Source organism: Rhipicephalus microplus, chromosome 1 (genome assembly GCF_043290135.1).
Source record: "Rhipicephalus microplus isolate Deutch F79 chromosome 1, USDA_Rmic, whole genome shotgun sequence".
In the NCBI taxonomy this organism is placed as follows: Eukaryota; Metazoa; Arthropoda; class Arachnida; order Ixodida; family Ixodidae; genus Rhipicephalus; species Rhipicephalus microplus.
Genome location: NC_134700.1, coordinates 37,762,976 through 37,786,811, shown reverse-complemented (window position 1 = coordinate 37,786,811; position 23,836 = coordinate 37,762,976). Strand labels below are relative to the sequence as shown.

Sequence of the window (23,836 nt, the reverse complement as noted above, 5' to 3'; positions counted from 1 at the left end):
CATGTGGCAGTCAAACAACACAATTAAAATGATTACTTCACTGCTCAGCAATTAACACGCTCGACATCGTCATCGAGAGTCTCAGTGGGTGACTTTTTATATAGGTTTTATGGATCCTTAGCGAGGAGCCTTGGCGGGCATTTGGTAGGTCACCGCTTCTCAAGGTTTAGGCAGGTATTTGGAACATTTATAGGCACCACAGAATAATGTCGCAAAAATGGCAGGTAATAAATCATGCAAAGTTTTATAGCCGTTTGAAGGCTTTCCATTTAAAATTATTTTACGCTCAGAAACACGCAAAGATACCTGTGAAGCATGAGGGTACGCCATGAAGACTATATGTATCATCCGTCATTGTTCTTGACACTGTGTCAAATGAACAACAAATTAAGGTTCACATTACTCGGACATATCAGGTGAGCTGACATATGTTCGCGCGACAAATGAGCACGGAAAAGTGCTCTTATCCCTGCGTCCGAGTTCGTCGCTTCTAAACAGAACGTGAAAGCTGCGACTCATCCACAAGGCATGCGTATACAATTGGCATCCAAGAATATCTCTCATTGAATACATCAAGTAGAGCTAAATCATAGAAAGTACCTTCTGTACTGACAACGCACATTTTTTACATGTACTGAAAAAAAAACAGTGAACACAGAGAAATGGAGACAGTGAAGTATTGAAGCTATCGTGACTGACCGACTGCATAACTGACAGACATGGGCAGGGTTCAACAGTGGTGAAATAAACACGCTAATGATGCGAAACTGGAAACTAAATTCCTGTCGCCTTGGCTTTCGTGGCATTTTTTTTTCTTTTCAGGTTCTGCCGTTCACGAGTGGCGAAATTTCTCTTGCAAGGATCTCCGCTGTGAAGTTGTAAGCGCCGTAGGCCATGGCTGTCCTTTTGCGCTCAGTGACTCAGCAGAAAGCCTGCGACGCAGGACTCGGAACACGCTGCTTCGGTTTCGACATTCTTGGTTCGACGCATCAAGAGTTGACTGATCAGCAGCTGCGTGAACCGCGCAGAAGCACCGGCCTCGCAATCTTCAGCTCCGAGGCCGTAGTAAGGACCCTGCGGGACAGCAGTGTGCCGTCAACACTCCAGGCATCGCTCCGAACACACTCGTGTAGCTAAACCCGGACAGATCTATGAGCCAGCTCTGCAACTGTGTTCCCGAGTTTTCCCTCTTCTAAGCAACAGTTTTTGTGTTTCAGTGACTTTATCTGCGAGTGCCGAAAACAGAATGCAAGAAAGTCAACTACCACATCAGAAGCATCTGCGCACTCGATAGAACAATTGTGAACGACATGCGCATTGTACAATACCGTAGTTTACATTCGCAACTGAGCCGATAAAAACAGCGGGAACTTCTAATAATTTAGCAACAACCACGTCATGCGTGGCAGCGGAAATACAGGTGCAGTGATTTTCTGACCTCAGTAGCGATAAATGATTGATTCGAGAACACAGACAGGCTCCAAAAGTTGATATTGCGTAGAATAATGACTCCCCAAGAATTCATTCGCCTTGTGACCAGACATCTTATATGTCACCTGACTGAAAACTCAAAAGAGAAACATCGCCCTGATATCGCGACGCGTTTGTGGTGCGGCACAATGGAAATATATAAGTAACAAGCACCAAGAAAACTAAGTGACTATGCATCCAACAAAAGCAAGGGTCCTCAGCACATATTTATTCATGGGACTAAAGGCCCGAAGGCATTACATACGGAGTATGTGAGTAGTAGCCTGCATGCAAAAAACTAACATAAACAGCATAACAAATGCCCAGAACACTTGATCGAAAGACACCTGATTTTACCAAGTTCTCGGTCTAACCCAGAAATTTGCTGGATGATGACCAAAGGTTCAACCCGAATTATTGCAACAAACATGACTTCCTAGCAAATTCAACTATCTTTATTCCACAAAAAAGTATAAAAAGCTGTGATTGCTTTCAATACACTTCAGATATTCGAGTGTGGACGTTAAAGCTGTCGAGTTAGGACGCCATGCGCAGACAAAAAACAATAGACACAACCAGAAGTGGTGCATCAGATGGAGCTAGGCGACATTGCGGTGGTTTCGTTCGTAATTTCATGTTTTTTAAGTAACACGACACTCCTGGAAAATGCCTTGCTTGCTCGCACAATCACTGCTCCAGCCGTCGTCGCGCGCTGGCAACATCTCGTCGCTTGACTTCAACGTACCCGGACGAGGAAGGTTGTGTGTCAGGGCGCTGCTTGAGCTCTTTTCACAAGCGCAGGCGTCGGCCCGGCAGATAGATTAACGTGGTGCCGCGCAGGGTGTTGCTACGTTATAACTTCACTTTTTCATGGAGAGAATGAATCCCTTCGCCAACTTTACGGAGTTCCTGATAGAACGCGATAATACGAGCGTGGTATTGACTCGAGTATAGAGTATTCGTGTCTCTCTCACGTCATGAATAAAACTTTTTGCGCCATCGGGCCAAACATTTTTAGTTTTCTACGGAGGCGATTCACGAAGTATGAAACAGTAGTTGACTCAATACGTACGCAAGCATAGCACGTCTGTTGCCACTCGCAGGTGTCGAGAAGAAGCCTCTGCATTGCAGGAACAAGGCTGCCAGACTGCACCACGGCTGGGCAAGAGCTGCTTAGCATCTGCACCGCGGGGCAGGCCTCTGCAGAGATTACGTCAACCGATTAGGAATCGTATCATAAGAGCGAACAAGAAAAAGAAAAACTCAGAGGACACATCTTGTTCAACGTTGGAACGCGACATGGTCCAAGCATCACCTTTTTTCCGATCGGTAGCCTCGCTTTGCATCTGGGCCTCAAACCGCTAATATTGGCCGTCAAAATAAAACGGTCCTAGAACGACTAATGCAATAGCATTAGGCGTAGGCGTATCAGCCAGGGGGAGGGCGAAGGTAAGGGGGCACGAGCGCCTCTCCACTGGGAATAGTTGCCCCCCCCCCCCCACTTTCGGCAGTTGTAACTATTGGCTGCACGGTGGGGAAACTAACAAGTAAGGCGAAGTTTTTTGTCACAACAGTCATCACTCAAATATGTTCTTATGGAAGAACGAAATTTTTACGAGGCTATGCTACAACATGATGAAATTTTGGCAACAGTTCCGCTATGATGATTTTTTGTAGGCTCTTTGCGGTGCGGGTCGCCTATGCGACGCTTTCGCGTCTTGTGCTGGAGTATTGCAGACGGGGCAAGCGTTGAACAGGGGCCCTGTAATATTGAACAGGGGCCCTGCATCACCCTCCTCTAGTCGAACGCTACGAGCAGTTTGCTTGGGTTCAAGCGGAATCCGTTATCTTCCCGTTTGCTCTTTTCAACCATAGCCTGGACCAAAGTTTCACTTCGCTGTTGCAAACGGAGCCGCTTCAGTGCCATCACGTGCTACAGCTGTCCCTCCCTTTCGGCCATCTCCACTTCATTTCTTCCCTCAACTGTCGCTCCTTCACCTCTCTCTCTTCTTTCAACTGTAGCTCTTTTGCCTCTCTTTCTTATTTCGCTCTCTTGGCTGCCAGGCTTTCTTTCTCCCACTCCAATTTCAGTTGTTGCTTTCTTTCTCTTTCACCCTCTCAGCCACCAGCCTCTTTCTCTCAATTACCTCTTTCTCCTTCTGACTCACCCACTTTCATAGTTCGGCGCCAGAAAGACCCGTCTTTTCACCAAGAGCTACTACTCGAGATCTATGGTGCCTCGCAAATAAAATTCTAGCCGCATGCACAAAATATCGGCTTAACACTGGCTATCGAAACACTCTGCACACTCGTAGCGAGAATGGCGTGCCGCACACTAAAATCGTTCTGATAGCACTACCAACATCTTGAGGCTCTTTCTCACTATTTTGGACACACTGTGCACCAAAAAGTTCTGGTGGCTGACACCAGAACAATTGTCACTGATCCTGTTAATTAGCAAGGGGAATGCTCAGCTAATTCCAAGGGCCGTTGTATAGGTCCGCGACGCACGGACGGGCAGAAAGCTGGACGAAAGAACGAACGGACGGACTGACTGACGGACACTTCGCCCCACTCATGATCATTCACTCCCGGATATGCCGTGATGCTGCTTCTATTGACATGTAACGCAATTTTATGACCTTGAAAACTGGCTACTACGACGGCATGAGACGTACGACGCATGGCGTAAGGAGCTCTTACGTACATGGTATGACTACTTTAGGCATTGCAGTAACTCAGGTGCAGTAACGCAAGTGCTAATGTTCATACCATGTACAGGGCCATTTTCACGAGTGTTCAGTTGTTAGTACCAGCAGAGGTCACCTATCCCGCGAAATAATGAAGCCTGCAATGATTTATAGCCTGGCAGAATATGTTTCTCAATTGCCGATTGTTCTGTTCTGTAAGGAGTTAGCATATCTTCGTGAAGATAGGCGTTTAGTCATGTTGATTTTAAAGCGATGATGTCTTTTTTAGTGGTTCCCTGTTTCCGGAATAAACTTTGTTGCATGTTAGCACATATGTGTGTCAAGTTTGTTGCACGTTAGCACATATGTGTGTCATGTTTATCTCTGTCCATGTTTTATCGTGCGCTAAAAGCTCCAGTGTGTCATACGAATACCCAAAGGCCACGGTACTCAGCTAATCCTCTCATGAAGGTAGATAAAACTGGTAGCGAAGGCTCCATAAAAGTCCTTACGTTCAGAAAATGGCGGCTGATCAGCTATGCTCATGAGGTTTAGTGCCATCTCTGTGAGAAGGAAACACTTCCAGCAGAACAAAAATAAAGCAGATATCACGCAATAGCTGGTACACAAGTGACGTCATTTTGTGTGCAGTAGCGCGATACTTGATCTCAAATTACTTTTCATAGACCCCTGATCGCCAAGGACTCGCGCTAGGGCGATCACCGGCAAGTCCTTCACCAGTGCGCTTTAAGTTAACGCCAGCTAATCTAATACTGACTGATCTAGTACCGACTGACTTTAATACAAAGAAGTGACGCCTAGTAACGCCACAATATGACCTTTCAGATAAGTTCAGTGGTCACAATGACTCCAATTCATTACAGTGCACAATATGAAGTAAGCGCAAAAAGTCGGCGACATTATTTGCGTTATCTTTACTTTCATTATTCTCCAATTTATTACCCCTACATTTATGAACGGAGACATGCGAATTGTAGCATTATAGATAACTTGACGACCTGCTTACCGATAATGCGATTAATAGTAGGCACTTCATACTCCAAAAAGCAAAACGGGCTGCAGGTACACTGACGAATGAAAGTACAGCGAGCACTGTACTACGAATCATTGCCCCATTTTCCTATCGAGAAGACATGGGTCGTCAGGCATACGCTTGTTCATACTGTATCCCTGCACAGCACATCGTTTCCGCAGATACCGACGAAACCACACAGCGTAAATGATAACGGCGTCGTTCCGCTGTCCCTTCGGCACTTCACTCAAGACGTTCATCATGCAGCGATAAAACGCACCTCACAATTTCGCGCGCGGCAGGGAATGCAAGCAAGTGCGGAACACTTAAACCACGTGAGGGAGTATGTCTTCGCAGATGAATTTTGCGGACGTGCTTTTCCATGCAGTGCAAGGGATGCGCTGAGTAATAATAGCATAACAAGGGGGCGCTAGAAAAAAGAATTCTTGTATTAATAAAAACTGCGATAAATTCTTTGCTTATTATACCAACATGGCATCGTTGGGGAAAGACATGTCATTTGTAAAACATATCGACTGCTCTAACGTTGAATCAAAAAGGGCTTTTCACTAATAGTGTTTTTTTTTTCTCCCTACAAATAGTCGTGCTTAAATCGCTACTCACATAACTCACCATGCTGATGTCGCTGGTTTCTGAACAGTTTTTCGCCCTTTACTTAACTGGTGGAGGAGAGAGACGTGCGCAGGGTCGAGGCCAGTGGGCGGAACAGTCCTCAGGAAAGCTACGGTGATGTCACCGCTCATCGCAGAAGGCAGGAGCTATATCTGGGCTAGCGAAGCAGGCGCGAAGCTAGACTGGAAGTTGCAAGGCAACGCACGCTAATTGTACGAAGTTTTTCGTTCGCGATGGGTGAACCAAGACCTTGCAGGTAAAACACGTGACCGTACGAGCGGCTGATTCGCTTTTTTCTTTGTTTATTTATCTAATGCTACTGGCTGCCCATATACTATGTAAAGAGTGGCCACTCGAGCCTTTTCGCGGCCGAACAAGAAAGGCTCTGAACAACCGCTAGTTGGCATACCCATGCTTGCTTCTACTCCTTTGTCAAGACATGTAGTGATCTCCTTAGAAGGACATTGAAAATCAAAGTTTGGCATCAAATATTTGCAAAGAAGAAATTTTATTGATTTACACGATTCTCAATATCCCCTCCACATCGTGTCCCGTCGAGGACTTTTAATGCGTTACCACCAAAATCACAAAATCCGACAACGAAGTGATGTGTTTCTACATTTGTTTTGCACAGAGGGTACTACCATGTGGTTTACATGTATTGTACATGCACTCTCTTCGTAGAAGCATGGGTGTGCAGTCTAATGGTAACGAAACGACATTCACTTACGGAGAATGAGCGTACGAACCCAACTCCCAGCATGGAAAAAACATTTTTGTTATTTATGCTGAAGACATTATTGGGTCTGATCAGCCACTCGTGGCGGGAAAGCAGCGCAGTATATAGCTCGACCGCTAGGCCCGGCGGGAGTGCTTTATGTGTGTATACTATCTATGGGCTGCCTTTTAGAAGTAAAGTCAGGAGTGGGTACTTAACACTAGAATATTACACATAGCGTTGTTTCAGTCGGTAGACACATAAAAAACACATCAGAACAAAAGCATGTATGACTAACAATAAAAACACATGCAGCCTAATGCGAACTTAAGACGCGAGAATAAAAAAAAGTCCGGTAAGCTTTGAGATAATACGCCAGGCCACGGTGGTCTAGTGGCTAAGCTACTCGGCTGCTGACCCGCAGGTCGTGAGATCAAATTCCGGCTGCGGCGGCTGCATTTCCGATGTAGGTGGAAATGTTGTAGGCCCGTGTGCTCAGATTTCGGTGCACGTTAAAGAGCCCCAGGTGATCAAAATTTCCGTAGCCCTCCACTACGGCGTCTCTCATAATCATATGGTGGTTTCGGGACGTTCAAGCCCACGAATCAATCAATCAATTTGAGATAATACACTGCGGTAATACAAACACGTACCTTACACGTACCGGAAAGAGTAATCGAGCACCCGCAAAACATACACGAAATATTAAACAAGTATTCATAGCTTCAGTGAAACGGTCAGCTAAACAAAATCCAAGAAAGTGAACAGCTTCCGCCCACGAAAACATACTGCGAAAAAACTGGTTACCCACATACATTGAAAGAGAAACGATAAAAAGAGCTGCGTCACAGTCTTTTAGCAAGTTATGCAAATACGGTTTGGTATTCTCACACCGCTCTTCCTTGCTCGGTATTTGAGTTTTCAACTATACTTTTTACCAGTGAAGGCCCCCCGTGAACACAAGAGCTTTTTCAATATTTACTGTGAAGTTTTCGCACCTGTCAGCCATGCACATTGTTAACGAGGGGAAGCGCTGCGTACTCCCATGCTGCATTTCTGTAAATAGTTGCTAAGGAGCATTGTGGGGCATTTTATAAGCCTACTAGTGCACCCACGTCAAAGCCTTTTTCATGCTACAATCGCTCGAGAGAAAAAAAACGAATATGCCTTCATTTTATCTCATGACCATGCAATCGTCTTGCCGTGTTTTCATATCCTTTGCTTTGGCGCTGTTACATTGCATACTTATATAATGTTATTTATTCAATACCTGGGGATTATCAGGCCTCTGCAGGTGAGGGCGTACAAGGCAAGTAAGATGTCATATTGCAAATTGGAAAAAGAAACAGAAAAAAAGTGCAATACAAAGCAACCACAACAACGGCAACAGCGCAGATGCTATAATGAACAACCCATATGTGTATCATTCGAGAAAAAAAAATTGAAAAATTAAACGAGATAATAATAAAATAACACAAGATAATATTAAACGGTAATATAAATGACACACATATTTAGGCTGTTAAGCACGTGTAACCTTGTGCGAGTACACGCGCGATACATCGTTCCTGCATTTATTTGCGCACAGATAACTCAGAACCTATTGCAATGCATCTACATGAAATTCGATCTGTGCTAAGTCACGTGAACCGTACGTGACTTAGCACTGACGAGGTCATTGGGAAAGTCATTCGACATCGGTAAAACTCTAAGAAAAAGAAGAATACCTAAACGTGTTACAACGTGAGAGGAATTGGCGTATGCGATGCTCAATATTAGTTCTGCTGGAATGTTTCTTCGGAGCATTAAAGGTATTAGTCCTTATTTAGGGTACCAAGTTGCGTAGTAGCGTGAAAGAAGAAAAAGAAACTTCAGCCTAGCTAATTGTCGTCGGCTAGCTAGAGTTGCGGCATGTGCTTTCAAGCGCAGCGTGGAAACATTCTCCTGCCTGGCATACTTGGAATAAATAAATCCACGAGCCCTATTTTGAATTGATTTTCAATCATCCGTTGATGTTTATTTGGGGCAGGTTACAAACTATTGCTGTATAGTCTTAGACGGGTGCAATGCGCATTTTGTGCACTGTTAGTTAAACTTCAGGAGAAGGTCCAGTCAGTTTACGTCTTAAAAACCCAGTTGCTTAAATGCTCGTGCAAAGCTGAATAATGTTGACATCTTACCTTATAGACTGTTATTGGGATCCTCTGGTACTTGCAATAGAATGGAAAGTTGGGCTAGTTGGTAATTCATGATGGTGCAGCGAACTGGGAGCGCGGGGGAAAACACAGACACAAAGCAAAGAAGAGGCACACAGCACGAGCGCTCAACTAACAACGGGTTTATTCTCACGTTTGAAGGACATATAAGTACACAAGGGTGTGCATGTCAACAGGAATAAGATGATAGCGTGAGCAGCAACGGTGGCGTTCATACGAAGCACTTGTCTACGAATTAACAATATTGTTACGTGGAAAATAACAGTTGTCAGTCCGCAGCCACAACGCAGCTCACCGACAACGTCCACTTCTTCACCCTCAGTCTGAGGCACCTTACTTAGGTATGCCCCACTATGCCCTCTTTCAGCCAGACGAAATCACGTAACACGACCCCCTGCGGCAAAAGCGCCGACCCGGCGAGTTTACGGGGCCACAGCAGGAGCAGTGTGGTAACGCTTGAGCCTTGATACGTGGACGATGTCCCTTGACAGCAGAGCGGAAGAGGTTGATGGATTATCAGGGACAATTTCATATGTAGTGTCGGTCACTCGTCTAAGCACGTGGTATGGGCCCATGAAACGAGAGAGAAGTTTTTCTGAAAGGCCTGCATGTCGCGTAGGGGACCAAAGCCTGGTAGGCCTCGAGAAGATGTAGGGCTTCAACTTGCGGAGGCGGAAGATCAGTGGCGATCATGTCTACAATTTCGCGGCTGCCCGAATGTGCTGCGAGTGATGTGCGCTGCGGTGAAACAAGTGTGTCTAAGGCAAGCACTTCGATTTGTGAATCGAGCAACGGACACAGGTGGGCCACAGAAATGCCTTGTGGAAGCACATGATTCATGTAGCCGAAATTGACAAGAGGTAGACAAGTTTTGTTATCTGTGATGCTGAGCACCGTATAGGGCACTGCAACATTGTGCGCAAGGAGTACGTCGGTGAGAGGCGTAGCGTAATAGTCACCGTCGGGCACAGCTGGTGAGCACAGAAAATCGACGTACGTCACAGTTTTGGAGGGCAGGCGAACAAAATCGCTGCATTGTAATCGGCATGTAGGTTGGTACGGGGCGGCACTGATTTGTGGCAGTTCAAGGCGGAGCACACTATCGGAGCAATCAATCAGAGCAGAATTGGCGGCAAGAAAATCGAGGCCTAGTACGAGGTCGTTGGGACATGTTGCAAGCATGGTAAAAAGGTTGACCACTTGATGACTGGCTACGGTAAGTTGAGCTGGGCACATACCGACGACAGGGACTTTTTCACCATCTGCAACTTGGACGACACTGGTGAAGGGGGGCGTAAGGACCTTCTTTATGCGACGACGAAAACGCGAACTCACAATACAGACGTAAGCACCCGTATCTATCAAAGCTTCAACAGGTGTGCCATCAACATATACTTCTAGGGTGTTCCGGTTGAAACGTAAGGGCAACAAAGGATTTTTGGGTAAGGTCGAAAGGGCAGCTTCACCTCCAGAAGCTGCGCAGCCTAGTTTTCCGGGGACATGCGGCGGTTGAACGATGGCGAGGGAGAGCGGCGACACGTATTTGAACGAGAAGGGCGGCTTTGAGGCGGTGGCGACGACGGGGCATGGTGGCCGTAGTCCTCAGGGGCAGTAAATGCTGTAGACCCTGTGCGGGTCGGATAACGGTGGTTTGGTGGACGGAATGAGTTACTGTAAGCGGGGTACGAGCCAGAAGACATAGATGGCCATTGGCTGCGGCAGTAACGATGTGTCCTGCGCGACCACAGCGGAAGCAGATTGGCTTATCATCAGCTGTTCGCCATTCAGACGGGTTCCTGGTTCGAATAGAGTACGAACGGTGACGTCTCATGTCCACAGAAGCTATCGAGGCACAAATATTATTCAGTGTGGATGCAGTGGACAGGATACCAAGGTTAGCGAATTCCTGGCGGACACTAGCCTGGATCAAGGCAACAGCTGGCGTTGAGGCGTCGGGCGACGTCGGTTTGTTGGCAGCCGGGTAAGCGGCCTCGAGTTCACGTCGGACTATACGCGTCACGTCTTCGGTTGTAGACGGATGACAAGGAGTGGCTTCGCAAGACGACGTTTCCGCGGTGTTGGGTAGGCGCTGAAACTGCTGCAAAATACGTCGACTCTTCACCTGCTCGAGACGGCGGCACTCTTTAATCACGGCGTCGATGGTCGTTACGTTGGTAAATACAAGCAGGCTGAACGCATCGTCGGCGATTCCTTTTAAAACGTGCGAGATCTTGTCGGCCTCAGTCATGTTGGGATCGGCCCTTTGACACAACGCTAAGACGTCTTGAATATAAGTCAGGTAGGGCTCAGTGGACGTCTGTGTACGTACAGCCAATTGCTTTCGGGCATCAAGCTGTTGACCGAACGGGTTGCCAAAAAGGTCGCGGAGCTGTTGTTTAAACATTTCCCAGCTTGTGATTTCGTGCTCGTGGGTCTCAAACCAGTTGCGAGGGGTCTTGTCAAGATAGAAAATGACATTCGCAAGCATAACGGTTGGGTCCCAGCCATATTGCTTGCTGATGCGCTCGTACATGCTAAGCCAGTTGTCCACATTCGCGTTGTCCTCTCCAGTAAAGGTACCGGGATCACGGGGTTGCGTTAGGGCGACGTACCGGGTTGCTGTCGTTGCTGAGGTAGGTGGCGAAGCCGTATCCTCACCCGGAGTCGTGGTAGCAGACGTAAAGAGGCGTCCACTGCGTAGCTCCGTTGTCAGAAGAGTACCCAGCACCTCCATCAAAATGTTACGTGGAAAATAACAGTTGTCAGTCCGCAGCCACAACGCAGCTCACCGACAACGTGCACTTCTTGACCCACAGTCTGAGGCACCTTACTTGTGTATGCCCCACTTTGCCCTCTTTCAGTCAGACGAAATCACGTAACAATATAGCTAAAGCCACAGTCAAGTAGTGATAATGACGGATGGCTAATACAAAATTGTTATTTCTATAAATGTGATATGCTTCGGAAATTTGACGCTTGGTTTGAAGCGGATGCCGGAAAAGTACACTTGTTTTTTCAAACAACGGTTGACACTTGCAGGAATTGCAATGGGAAGCTAAAAAGGAAAAAAAAAGACTATTTTTCAAGGAACTCAAATGCTCCCTGAGACGTATATTCAAACATCGCCCGGTCTGGCCGATGTACATGCGACCGCACGTTAGCTGTATGATATACACCACTCCTAAAAAACACTTAACAAATTGTTTTGCATGTTTCTGCAAACATCCTCTGCTTTTTGATGTGCCCTGCACCCTCCTATCCACCATGGCACATATACGGCCCAATTTATTGGGTGCAGAGAAAACAACCCGCACACCAAACCTGTTCCTCACACTTTTCAGTCCATCGCCAATTTATGAATGTAAGGGATGACGGCCATGCGTTTGTTTCCTTTATTGCATTCTGCAGAAACACACGCACGTTTATCACCGTTTCTCACCATCCGCAGAAGTCTCTCACACACCGATGCGATTAGATTGAACGGGTACCCAGCCCCGAATAACCGTCCTAGCTGCGCTAAGAAACCATAGTGCACCATGTTGATACAGCTTTTTTCCACCGTTGAACGAAGGCATGACAGAAGAATTCCTCGTTCTGTAGGCTTGGAATGGCCAGATGAGTAATTTAAAACAGGTTTCGCGGATCGAGGGTTATATTGCCAGCAAATATGATTGCCTCCGATGAATAGAGAAAGGTATAGAAATTGCAATATATGATTACTCGGAACCTCCGAGGTAAACCAGAGGCCCATGCCCTCCGTCTCGAAGCATGCCAAAATAGCGTCATAGTTCACTGCAGAACATTTCTTTACAAAAATCAGGTAATAATCAACGTATCTGAAGCGGATGGTGAGAAACGGTGATAAACGTGCATGTGTTTCTGCAGAATGCAATTAAGTAAACAAACGCGTGGCTGTGATTCCTTACACTCATAAATTGGCGCATGGACTGAAAAGTGTGGGGAACAGGTTTCATGTGCGCGTCGTTTTCTCTGCACCCAATACATTGGGTCGTATATGCGCCATGGTGAATGGGAGGGCGTACGGCATGTCAAAAAGCAGAGGATATTTGCAGAAACATGCAAAACAATCTGTTAAGTGTTTTTAAGAGTGGTGTATAACATACCGCTACCGTGCGGTCGCATGTACTTCGGTCAGACCGGGCGATGTTTGAATATACGCCTCAGGGAACATTTGAGTTCCTTAAAGGTAGTCCTTTTTCCGTGTTAGCTTCGCATTGCCATTCATGCAAGTGTCAACTGTTGTTGGAAAAAACAAGTGTACTTTTCCGGCATCCGCTTCAAACAACGCGTGAAATTTCCAAAGCATATCACATTTCTACAAATAACAATCATTGTATTAGCCACCCGTCATTCTCACTACTTGACTGTGAGTTTAACTATATTGTCAATTCGTAGACAAGCGCTTGGAATGAACGCCACGGTTGCTGCTCATACTATCATCTTATTCCTGTTGACATGCGCACCCTTGGGTACTTATATGTCCTTCAAACGTGAGAATAAACCAGTGGTTACTTGGCCGCTAGTGCTGTGTGCCTCTTCTTTGCTTTGTGTCTGTGTTTACCCCCGCGCTCCCAGTTCGCTGAACCATCATGAATTACCAACTAGCCCACCTTTCCATCCAATTGCAAGTACCAGAGGGTCACTATAACAGTCTTTAAAGTGGGATGTCAACATTATTCAGCTTTGCACGAGCATTTAGGCAACTGGATTTTTAAGACGTAAACTGACTGACACTTCTCCTGAATTTTAACTAACAATGCACAAAATGCGCATTGGACCCGTCTAAGAATATACAGCAATAGTTTGGAACCCGCCCCAAATGAACATGAACGGATGATTGAAAATCAATTCAAAACAGTGCTCGTGGATTTATTTATTCCAAGTATGCCAGGCAGGAGAATGTTTCCACGCTGCGCTTGCAAGCACATGTCGCAATTCTAGCTAGCCGACGACAATTAGCTAGGCTGAAGTTCCTTTTTCTTCTTCAAGAAAAACGCATTCGCCTTCAAGTGGCCTCGTCTGCGTACTTACGAACGAAGAATAGCGCTTTACGTCATAATAGAACAGAAAGTTTTTTTTTTAATCTTCAAGGTTAGTAAGGAACACGTGCCTGCCGCCGTAGGCTTTCAGGATGAATGTTCGTGCTTTATTTTTCAACGCTTTTTCAAAGCAGTCGATATCACATTTCGCGTGCTGATCCCAAACTACGTCTGCATATTCTAACCACCCCCCACTACGCCATCATATTCTAATCACAGTCTAATAATGTCATTTAGGCGATAAGCTTACTTATCGGACTGCAATGCATCATACAATTTCGTTGCATATAAAGTTTTCTCGATACCCTGCAAACTATCTATTTATTTATTTATTTATTTATTTATTTATTTATTTGTTTATTTAGACATGCTGTCAATACCAGAGGGATTATAAGAGGTGAACAATCTAAGACAGTTACTTAGTACAGTCAAAAGTTGAAAAATATAATAAATGCAAAAGTCATGACTACTCCAGTTTATCGTAGAACTGATATAAAATTGTAAATAGTTCAATTGATTTACGGAAGCTAATGAAGCATTTTTGATGTTATATGCGCGGAATATAGGTTCCTGCTTGCGTGTAACCTGCATATGAACGTCTAGGCGCATTTGCCATGCTGAGCACGAGTTGGTATTTGCTGTTAATTGCTGCTTTAGTACTTGTTTATCTTTCTCTGCCTGATTGTACGTGTATGCAACGCACTCGTTCACATGTAAACGGCAAAGCACTGGTGAGTTAGTCTGTGATCTAATAATAAAATTTATAATAGCAGCCCGAGCAGCGAACCCTGAAGAAAGCCTGACAGAACAAGCAAAATCTAAGTCTGAGTTGCCTGCGTGGACAAACTGCTTACCCTGCGTAAGATACGAGTCGAGTCACTGTACTATCTGAACGTTATCAAAACGACACTGGATCTATATTATGAAAGGTATGTGCGACACTCTGTAAAAGGCTTTTTGAAGGTCAAGAAAAAATATTGTGAACCTGCCCGCCCTTGCAAGTATGAATGTTGAATCTGCCGCGGTAACACGTTGGTGAAGAATGCCATGCTGCGCACAATACCCTCGAAGAAGCGAGAGCAGGGTGGGGCTGCCCAGAAGCATGTAATGAAATAAAAAGAAATGTTGAACCGGAGCAACGCGGATGTGGGTCTCTTTGTGTTTCAACATTATTGGTGCCGAAAACCCCGCCAGACGGCCGTTATCCTCCGCACCGATACCATTCCAAGCTGGACAAGCTACGTAGACATCGAGAGCACCTTTCGCAGTGCCACCACCCGACTCCTGTCCGAGGTCAGCGAGATCCTTCTGCAATGCACTTTGCCGCCTTCTGCAGAAACTGATCCACAGGCTTCGTGACTCTGCTATCACCGAACCTGATAAACCGATGCCCTCAACGTGTAGTAGACTATCACGAGAAGATCGTGAAAGCAATCGGCAAGTTTGGGATCGCGATAAATGCGCGTACACTGGTTGCTTTTACCCATATTGAAGCCAACCAGCCGCGGTACGATAAAACAACTCTATGGAATCTCGGATCTCACCGATTACAGTCAGCCACGAGTGTCGGGCTTGTGAGTCGGTTTGCCGAAAAACTAAGCACCTGCCATCAGTAGCGACAACCGTGGGTGGCAGGGTTCCTGGGAGAACTACGATGGGACCTCATATCACCGGTATGGGGACGTTTACGTACTTGAAGACGAACCTGGCCTGTGCTGCAGAGCTCACACAATGGAGCTACTACATCGCCGTGCAGCAATTAAATTGGGAGTCACTCTCATAACGACGTAAAAAAGTTACGTCTGAAGTTGCTATGTCAGACATTTCACAATAAAACAGGAATCGACAGACACATTTACAGCCACATTACATATCCAAGCAGATCACATACAAAAAGTAAGGCTAAAACAGGCCAGGCTGAGCCTGTATGCAAATTCGTTTTTTTGTGAAAAATCTTAGTCAATGAAACAGTCAGCTGTCTTAGCAAGTGTGCAGTGACAATAAAGATGTCTTTTTTGTGTTTGTAACCCCCTGCTGTAACGCCTCGGGGTAAAGTGTAGTTGTGTATCAATAAAGAGTAAAGAAGTCGCTCAGCGAAAGGTTTGGTCGGAAGGATCTCCTCGAAAACAACCACGTAGAAAGCCTCCTTCCCATTAAACCCAATTGCTAGTAACAAGGCTGCGAAACGTAAATGAACAAATCCACTTCAGGACCGGCTGCTTAGACCAAATGGCGTGGCTCCTGCAGAGTACGTGATTGTTTCGCATTGACTACTGACATGCTCATTACTGGAGAACCAGGTAGTGCTGTATCGCAAGCGCACGAACACTGACACAGACGTCGCGGGCTCTGTAGGACAATCAGCTGAAGGGCAAGTCAACACAATGCCAAGGTTCATTTAAGGTGGCGTGAAAAGCCGAAAGCAAAGTCGAATGTCACACAAGGAAACCACTCCATGACAACAGTCAACAATCGGCAAGGCGACTGACATCTAGAGACAGCCTGATCTACCGTCCGCGCACTGGAACAACGATAATCACCAGTTGTCACTTGAAGACCTATAGAGCGAATACGCGTCTCCTCTGCAGCATCTCAAGACAGGTGTCTCCTGATTATCAGAGGAGGCAAGGTGCGGACGTCTATGGAGGCAGTACATGTACAGTCGTCCTCAATATTGCCGCGAACGCATATCCAAGGTCCTCTCGATCATCAAAGCCTCGGTGACGAACTCAGCGGCGGTCTTAGGGGGGTTGCGGATGAGTCCAGCGAAGAGCTCTTGTTTAACTCCCCGCATCAGAAAGCGCACCTTCTTCTCTTCTGCCATTTCGGGGTCAGCTCTCCGGAACAGCATCTTCATCTCCTCAGCGAACAGTACAACACCTTCGTTAGGGTGTTGCATTCGCGTCTCCAACAAAAGGGCGGCTCGTTCTTTCCGCACAGCCGTAGCGAATGTTTTGAGGAATTCGCTCTTAAAGACAGTCCAGACGCGCTACGCAGAGACCACCGCTCTTCCTAGGGGAAGTTCACAAGAAGATGCAAAGTTCTTTATTAACCAAATTGTGCTGCGACATGGAGCCACTGAGGTCCTAATCACGGACCTCATGGTTCTCAAACCACGTTCGAGCTGCATCCTCCAAATAGAAGAAGACATGACGAAACGTTTCTTCGTCATCCCACCTGTTAAAGATGCGGATGCGCTCCAGCTTCTCCAGCCACTCTTCCGGGTTTTCACCAGGAGACCCTCGGAATGATGGGGGCTCACGAGGTTGTTGCAGGACGACGGGAGGGTTGGTAGCGCTGGTCATGGTGCCTGGGTTGATCATCGTGGTTTTTACGTCTTCTTTCCTTTTTGTATCCGGGAGCAGTCCAAACTCTGGCTGAAGGCCTTGCTGTCGGCGGCTGACACGAGTTGGGCGTGCTTGTCGGCTTGGCAATGGCTTAGGGTTCATGTACCCCGCACCTCCACCAGATGTCACGCAGCAAAGAACGACGCAGTTTCCTATGAGGAAAACAAGTTTATTGGAGCGAACCTGTGCTCGAATGCACACGGACGCCAGTGATATCGGTTTGGGTCCGTCCTCGTTCAAAAGCAAAGCGGTTACGAAAAGGTAATCGCCTATGCAAGCCGTGGTCTGTCGAAGGAGGAGAGAAACTACTCTGCCTCCGAGAAACAGTGTCTGGCTATCATATGGGCCACTTCAAAATTTCGCCCATACCTCTATGGTAGACCGTTTAAGGTTGTGACAGACCATCATGCGCTGTGTTGGCTCGCCAATTTGAAGGATTCCTCTGGCCGTCTTGGGCAGTGGAGCTTGCGCCTGCAAGAGTTTGACGTTACAATATTCTACAAATCTGGCAGGAAACACTCCGACGCCGACTGCCTGTCCCGCGCCCCAGTCGACCCACCACCACAGGACTCCAATAAAGACATTGCGTTCTTCGGAGTCGTGACAGAGAGCGACCTAGCCGCCCATCAGCATGCCGACCCTGACCTTCGCGCCATGATCGACTACCTCGAAGGACGCTACGTCGCCGTGCCTAGGGCGTTCAAGCGCAACTTACCAGCATTCAGCCTCAAAAACTCCATCCTAGTGAAGAAGAATTTCAACCCCGGAACGAGAACGAATTATCTACTTGTCATCCCCGCAAACCTTCGTGACGAAATTTTGGAAGCGTGCCACGATGACCCGTCTTCCGGACATCTCGGAACAGCTCGCACGATTGCAAAAATCAAGGCGAAATACTTCTGGCCCCGCCTTACATCCGATGTCACCCACTACGTCCGGAGCTGCCGTGACTGCCAGCGACGAAAAACACCACCGACGAGACCAGCCGGTCTTCTGCAGCCGATCGCCGTCCCAACGAGGCCCTTCCAACAGAACGGAATGGACCTTCTGGGCCCGTTCTCCACATCCCGATGCGCGAACAAATGGATTGTCGTAGCAACAGGCTACATGACGCGCTACGCAGAGACCACCGCTCGTCCTAGGGGAACTGCACAAGAAGATGCAAAGTTCTTTATTAACCAAATTGCGCTGCGACATGGACCCACTGAGGTCCTAATCACGGACCGCGGAACGACCTTCACTGCGGAGCTCATGCAAGGAATCTTACGCTACAGCAACACAGATCACCGAAGAACGACAGCGTACCACCCCCAAACGAATGGAATAAAGGAACGGCTCAATAAGACAATCGCGGATATGCTGTCTATGTACGTCGACGTTGAACATAAGACGTGGGACGAAGTCCTCCCGTACGTCACGTTTGCGTACAACACGGCTATTCAAGAAACCACGCAGATGACACCATTCAAGCTCGTCTACGGAAGACAGCCGACTGCGATGCTCGACACCATGCTTCGGCACGTAGAAGACGACGACCTCAACGCCGGCGTCCAAGGACACCTCCAACGTGCGGAGGAGGCCCGCCAGCTCGCTCAAGCTCGTATAACGGACCAGCAACTGGTGGATGCCGCACGCTACAATCTCCGACGCCAAGACGCCGAATACCATCCTGGAGATCGTGTGTGGGTTTGGACTCCCATTCGACGACGTGGAGTCAGTGAGAAACTTCTACGACGCTATTTCGGACCCTACCAGATTCTACGACGTGTTGGCGAAATAACGTACGAAGTGATCCCCGATGGGGACTCCCGTACATCACGACGACGCACGCGGCCCGAAGTCGTCCATGTGGTTCGCTTAAAACCTTTCTACGGACGATGACGAACTTTTAATTTGTGTGGACTGTCCCTTATGTTAGCATCGGGTCGATGCACTCTTAGAGGGGGGGGGGGTAGTGCCGCGAACCATGCATTGGGTTTGTTTATTTGTGTTTTGTTTTTTTCGGCCTGGGTGCGCCGGCCTGTGCTATCGCCGTTTTCACAGCGTTTCGAACAAACGCTACCACAGCGTTTCTAACAAACGCTATCGAACAACGCTTCAGGCGTTGTTCGATAGAAACAACGCTTCAAGCGTTGTTTGTTAGAAACGCAGTTCGAACGAACAGCGTTTCTAACAAACGCTATCACGGCGTTCCCGATACAATTCGACTATTCGAGAAACCCTCGCGCCGAGGGATATAAATTCACGCACAGCCAATGCCGCGTCATTCGATCGCCGACGCTCACTAGCGTGCCCGTCGTTTTGCTGGCCGCTGCTTCGCCACCTGTGTATTTTTTTCCAGTTGTTAAGGGAGCACAAGTTCGCTCCAATAAACTTGTTTTCCTCATAGACAACTGCGTCGTCTTTTGCTGCGTGAGAATATGACTTGCAAAACGCGTGGCCTCACTAGTTGACTGATTGCACATGGCTTCCACTGGCCCTTATTTCCACTGAAAAACGCGTTTATCTTATTTCAGTAGGATAACAATTAAGAAAATATTAATTGGTTGTTCAAAGAAAAATAGGTTGAAGCCATGCGCAACTTGTGAGCTCATGAGGCCACGCGCTCCTGCCAAAGCTATAATGAACGCACCTGTACTCTTCCACCTTAGGCCAAGAACTTCTGGAAGGAGACGACCAATGCCACTCAATGCGGCCTCCGCACTGCTGTTTAAAGACCACAGGCGTGACAGTACACCACCCTCTGACGCAACTCTGCGAGTACACCGTTGATCAATGGGCACTGACGCAATCGATCCTGATAACCAGCAAGCATTTCGATTAGCCACCAGCAAGGACTACCGGATGTTTGCCTGCCGAGAATGACCTGCAAACCACTTGAACAGCAAAGACGAGACACTTCTTTGATTCTGGAAAAAGAAGAAAAACAATATTTGCTTCCTCACTGCGCTTTCGTCCCATGTGCGCCGCTTTACTGACTGTCAATGACACTGGCCCTACAGCGGAATTTCTACCGAGTGGTGGCGGCGCTTCCAGACAGGGAAGCATTTGGCTTATCCGAACGAGTCCGGCGCACTGCGAGTCGGTTTTATACACTGAAAGAAAGCGAGCAAAGCCTGGGTCTGTAAATACGTTAAATCTACAGCGGTAATACGTTCGCGAAAATCGTGCTGCGACGGCAGGACTGCTCGGGAATACGTAATAAAAGGGAACCGTAGGTGTCGGTATTAATTTTTAATATTACATCATTTACATCATCCACGCTTGGTGAGAACGCGCCTCAAAGCAAGCATAAAAATCCTGTGTTTGTTTTATATATAATGCACGGTAATATAATTCACATAAAAACAGTGCCGGGAACGGAGAACAAGAAAGAAAGAAGGATAACGAGAGCGGCACTGACCTGCAACAAGATTTATTTGGTGGAACCACGCAATATATACTTGAGATGTATCGGACAAAAATTTAAGGAATGAAAATAAGAAGCAGAATTCACCTGCGCAGATCCAAATAAATAAATCTTGCAAGTCAGTGCCGCTGTCTGTCTCCTTCTTTTTCATATCCTCCGTTTCTGGCGCTGTTTTTTTGTGTGAATAACGTCGTGTCAACTTGCCCAAACAATCATTTTAGCAGTAATATAGCCAATACTCTTTAGAGCCGGCTTAAGCGAATTCATAGATGATCCAGAGTTTTTAGCGCTGATTGTCAGTGGTTAGCGAGGAATGCATCTTACGCTTGTCGGTAAGCTGGGCCCACGATGAGGCTTCTGTCAGCTCTTGGACATCTGTGCCATCACTTCGGAGGACGGAAGCAGAATCGCCTTCCTCTTCGTCTTCCACTAAGGCTGCCTGGAGCTCCTGGCGGCGCATGCCTTCCAGCGTGGACTGAAGGTGGTCCAGCGACTGGCGAACGCTCTCTAAGTCATAGGCGGCGTCAAGCCGCGACGCGACACCGGCGTTGATAGCACGCAGTTCGGCGTCGTCGCTGGCGCCATCTCGGACAAGTGCCACGGCTTCACCAATCATGGTGTCCTCGATGCTGCGCAGTTTATCTTCGACTACCTGCGAAAGAATAGCGCTGTCAGTCTAATGGCGGGTAGGGACCGCCTAATTGTACAAAGCTCAACTATAGTAAATCGAATGGGACATGCACTGTAAACAGAAATGAGCCGAGATGAGAGTAGACGACTTGTCCTCTACCGCATACCCAAATGGGGGTTTTATGAAGACCGTCCGATGGAAGGGAAAATTTACTCGCCAACCAGTGGGGTTTTTCGAATGGATTTAAGGGAGTTCTTATTTACATACATTAGGGAAATTTTTCAAGTCAGTATGGGAGTGAATTTTTACATCCACTGAAAGAAAAAATGGCCCCGTATCTGCATGTTAAACCGCAAATGTCGTCGAAAGACGATAGTCTTGTGTCTGCAGAGTGTGAACAAAACGTATATTCGATGTTCTGCGCAAGAAAATTGGTGAATGGTATTCTGGAGGCGCTGCGTTAGAGTGCCTCGAATACTGTCACCCCGGAAAAGAAAAGAAGACACAAACCCAAAAGTTGGTGGGATGAGGAAGTTAAGAGAGCCATAGCAAAACGTCAGGAAGCCTCTAGGGAACACACACATGCTAAGCAGCGGGGTGAACTGACAGGTGATGTTGAAAGAAAATGGGCAACCTTTCTAAGCTGTAGAAGAGATGCATCCCTTCTGATCAATGAAAAGATTAGAAGGAAGGGAGCTCAGTGGCTGGCAGAAGTACATAAAAAAGATAGAAAGGCAGCTGCGAAATTTTGGAACCATCTAAACTCCCTAAGAAATGAGACGAGCCTAGAGCAGAGATTTATAGCTACAGCCCAAGGTGCTAGGCTAGAAGGAGACGAAGCTATTGAATATATAAGAACAGAAGTGACAGAAAAATTTAAACAAAGAAGTACTTTACGCACCACAATAGACGAGGACGAATCAAGTGGTGCAATGGCTCCATTTTCACAACAAGAGTGGGAAAGGGCTGAGAAAAGGGTTCCTAGTAGTACATCAACAGGCCCAGACTGCATTCCAATTAGGCTGATAAAGACATTAGGTCCGAAGTCTAAGCAGGCTTTGAAAGAGGCAGTGAGCACAATAATAATCGATGGCGAAGTTCCCGATGGATGGAAACTTAGCAGGATGAGCATGATCTATAAAGGAAAGGGGGACAAAGCTGACATAAACAACTACCGTCCTATAACAGTGACATCAGTGGTCTACAGGCTGGCGATGCAGATTATAAAGGAAAGACTGCAGGCGTGGATAGAGGATGAGGGGGTGCTGGGGGAACTGCAGAATGGGTTTCGGAAACACAGGAGGTTGGAAGACAATCTGTTCTCACTGACGCAGTGCATCGAAATAGCAGAAAAGGAACACAGGCCCCTGTGGCTAGCATTTTTGGATATCAAGGGAGCGTACGATAGCGTGGTTCAAGAGGAATTGTGGGGAATACTGGACACACTAGGCGTGAAACATGTAGTCACTAATCTTTTAAAGGGTATCTATAAAGGTAACAAGGTAGTTATAAAGTGGGAAAAGCAGGTATCCAAGCCTTCAGAGGTAAAACGGGGCCTTAGGCAGGGGTGCCCCCTGTCACCCTTATTATTCATGATGTACCTACAAGGATTAGAGGCAAAATTAGAGGGAAGTGGACTGGGCTTCAACCTCTCTTTAGTCAAACAAGGAAAACTTATTGATCAGGCACTACCAGCATTAATGTACGCAGATAATATAGTGCTAATGGCCAACAACAAGGAAGATTTGCAGAGATTGATGGACATCTGCGGTAATAAGGGAGATAGGTTAGATTTTAGATTCAGTAAGGAAAAATCAGCAGTCATGATTTTCAATGACAACGAAGGTAGTGAGCTTAGAATACAGGAGGTCACGCTAGAGATAACAGATAAATACAAATATCTGGGCGTATAGATAAGCAATGGGACCGAGTATCTGAGGGAACACGAAATATACGTGACGACTAAAGGTAACAGGAATGCAGCAGCCATGAAAAATAGGGCACTGTGGAATTACAATAGGTATGATGTTGTGAGAGGAATATGGAAAGGGGTCATGGTTCCTGGGCTGACGTTCGGCAATGCGGTCTTGTGCATGAGATCAGAAGTTCAAGCAAGATTAGAAATTAAGCAACGTGGAATAGGTAGGCTTGCTATAGGAGCTCATGGGAATACACCAAATCAGGGAGTACAAGGTGATATGGGATGGACATCATTTGAGGGCAGGGAAGCTAGCAGCAAGATAAAATTTGAGAAGCGATTGAGAGAAATGGGGGAAGAGCGTTGGGCTAGGAAGGTTTTCAGCTCCTTGTACATGAAGAATGTCGATACAAAATGGAGGAAGCGAACCAGGAAGTTGACTTGTAAATACTTAGAAAACAGCAGGTGGCCAAACAAAAAAGAACTATCGGTTAAGAAAAAAGTGAAGGAAACGGAGACTGACATGTGGAGAATGGGCATGATAAAGAAGTCCGCACTAGAGATCTATCGAACGTTTAAGCAGGAAATTGCCAAGGAAAGGATCTATGATATTACTCGGGGTAGTTCTCTACTGTTTGAGGCCAAACCGGGAGCACTGCGAACCAAGACATATCAGGCCAAATACGAAGGGGTAGACACAGTATGCAGTAC

General features: G+C 46.8%; 1 protein-coding gene across 1 annotated transcript in view; it reads right to left on the bottom strand.

Moving 5' to 3' along the window:
• Positions 1-439: 439 nt before the first annotated feature.
• Positions 440-23,836, bottom strand: part of LOC119178024 (uncharacterized) — a 186,509-nt gene continuing 163,112 nt past the window's right edge. Inside the window, exons 6-8 of the mRNA XM_037429194.2 lie at positions 20,901-21,228; positions 2,543-2,670; positions 440-1,074 (exon numbers count right to left, since the gene is read on the bottom strand). Coding sequence (XP_037285091.1) covers positions 913-1,074; positions 2,543-2,670; positions 20,901-21,228 — 618 coding nt within the window. The 3' untranslated portion in view covers positions 440-912. The remainder of the gene's footprint in view (positions 1,075-2,542; positions 2,671-20,900; positions 21,229-23,836) is intronic.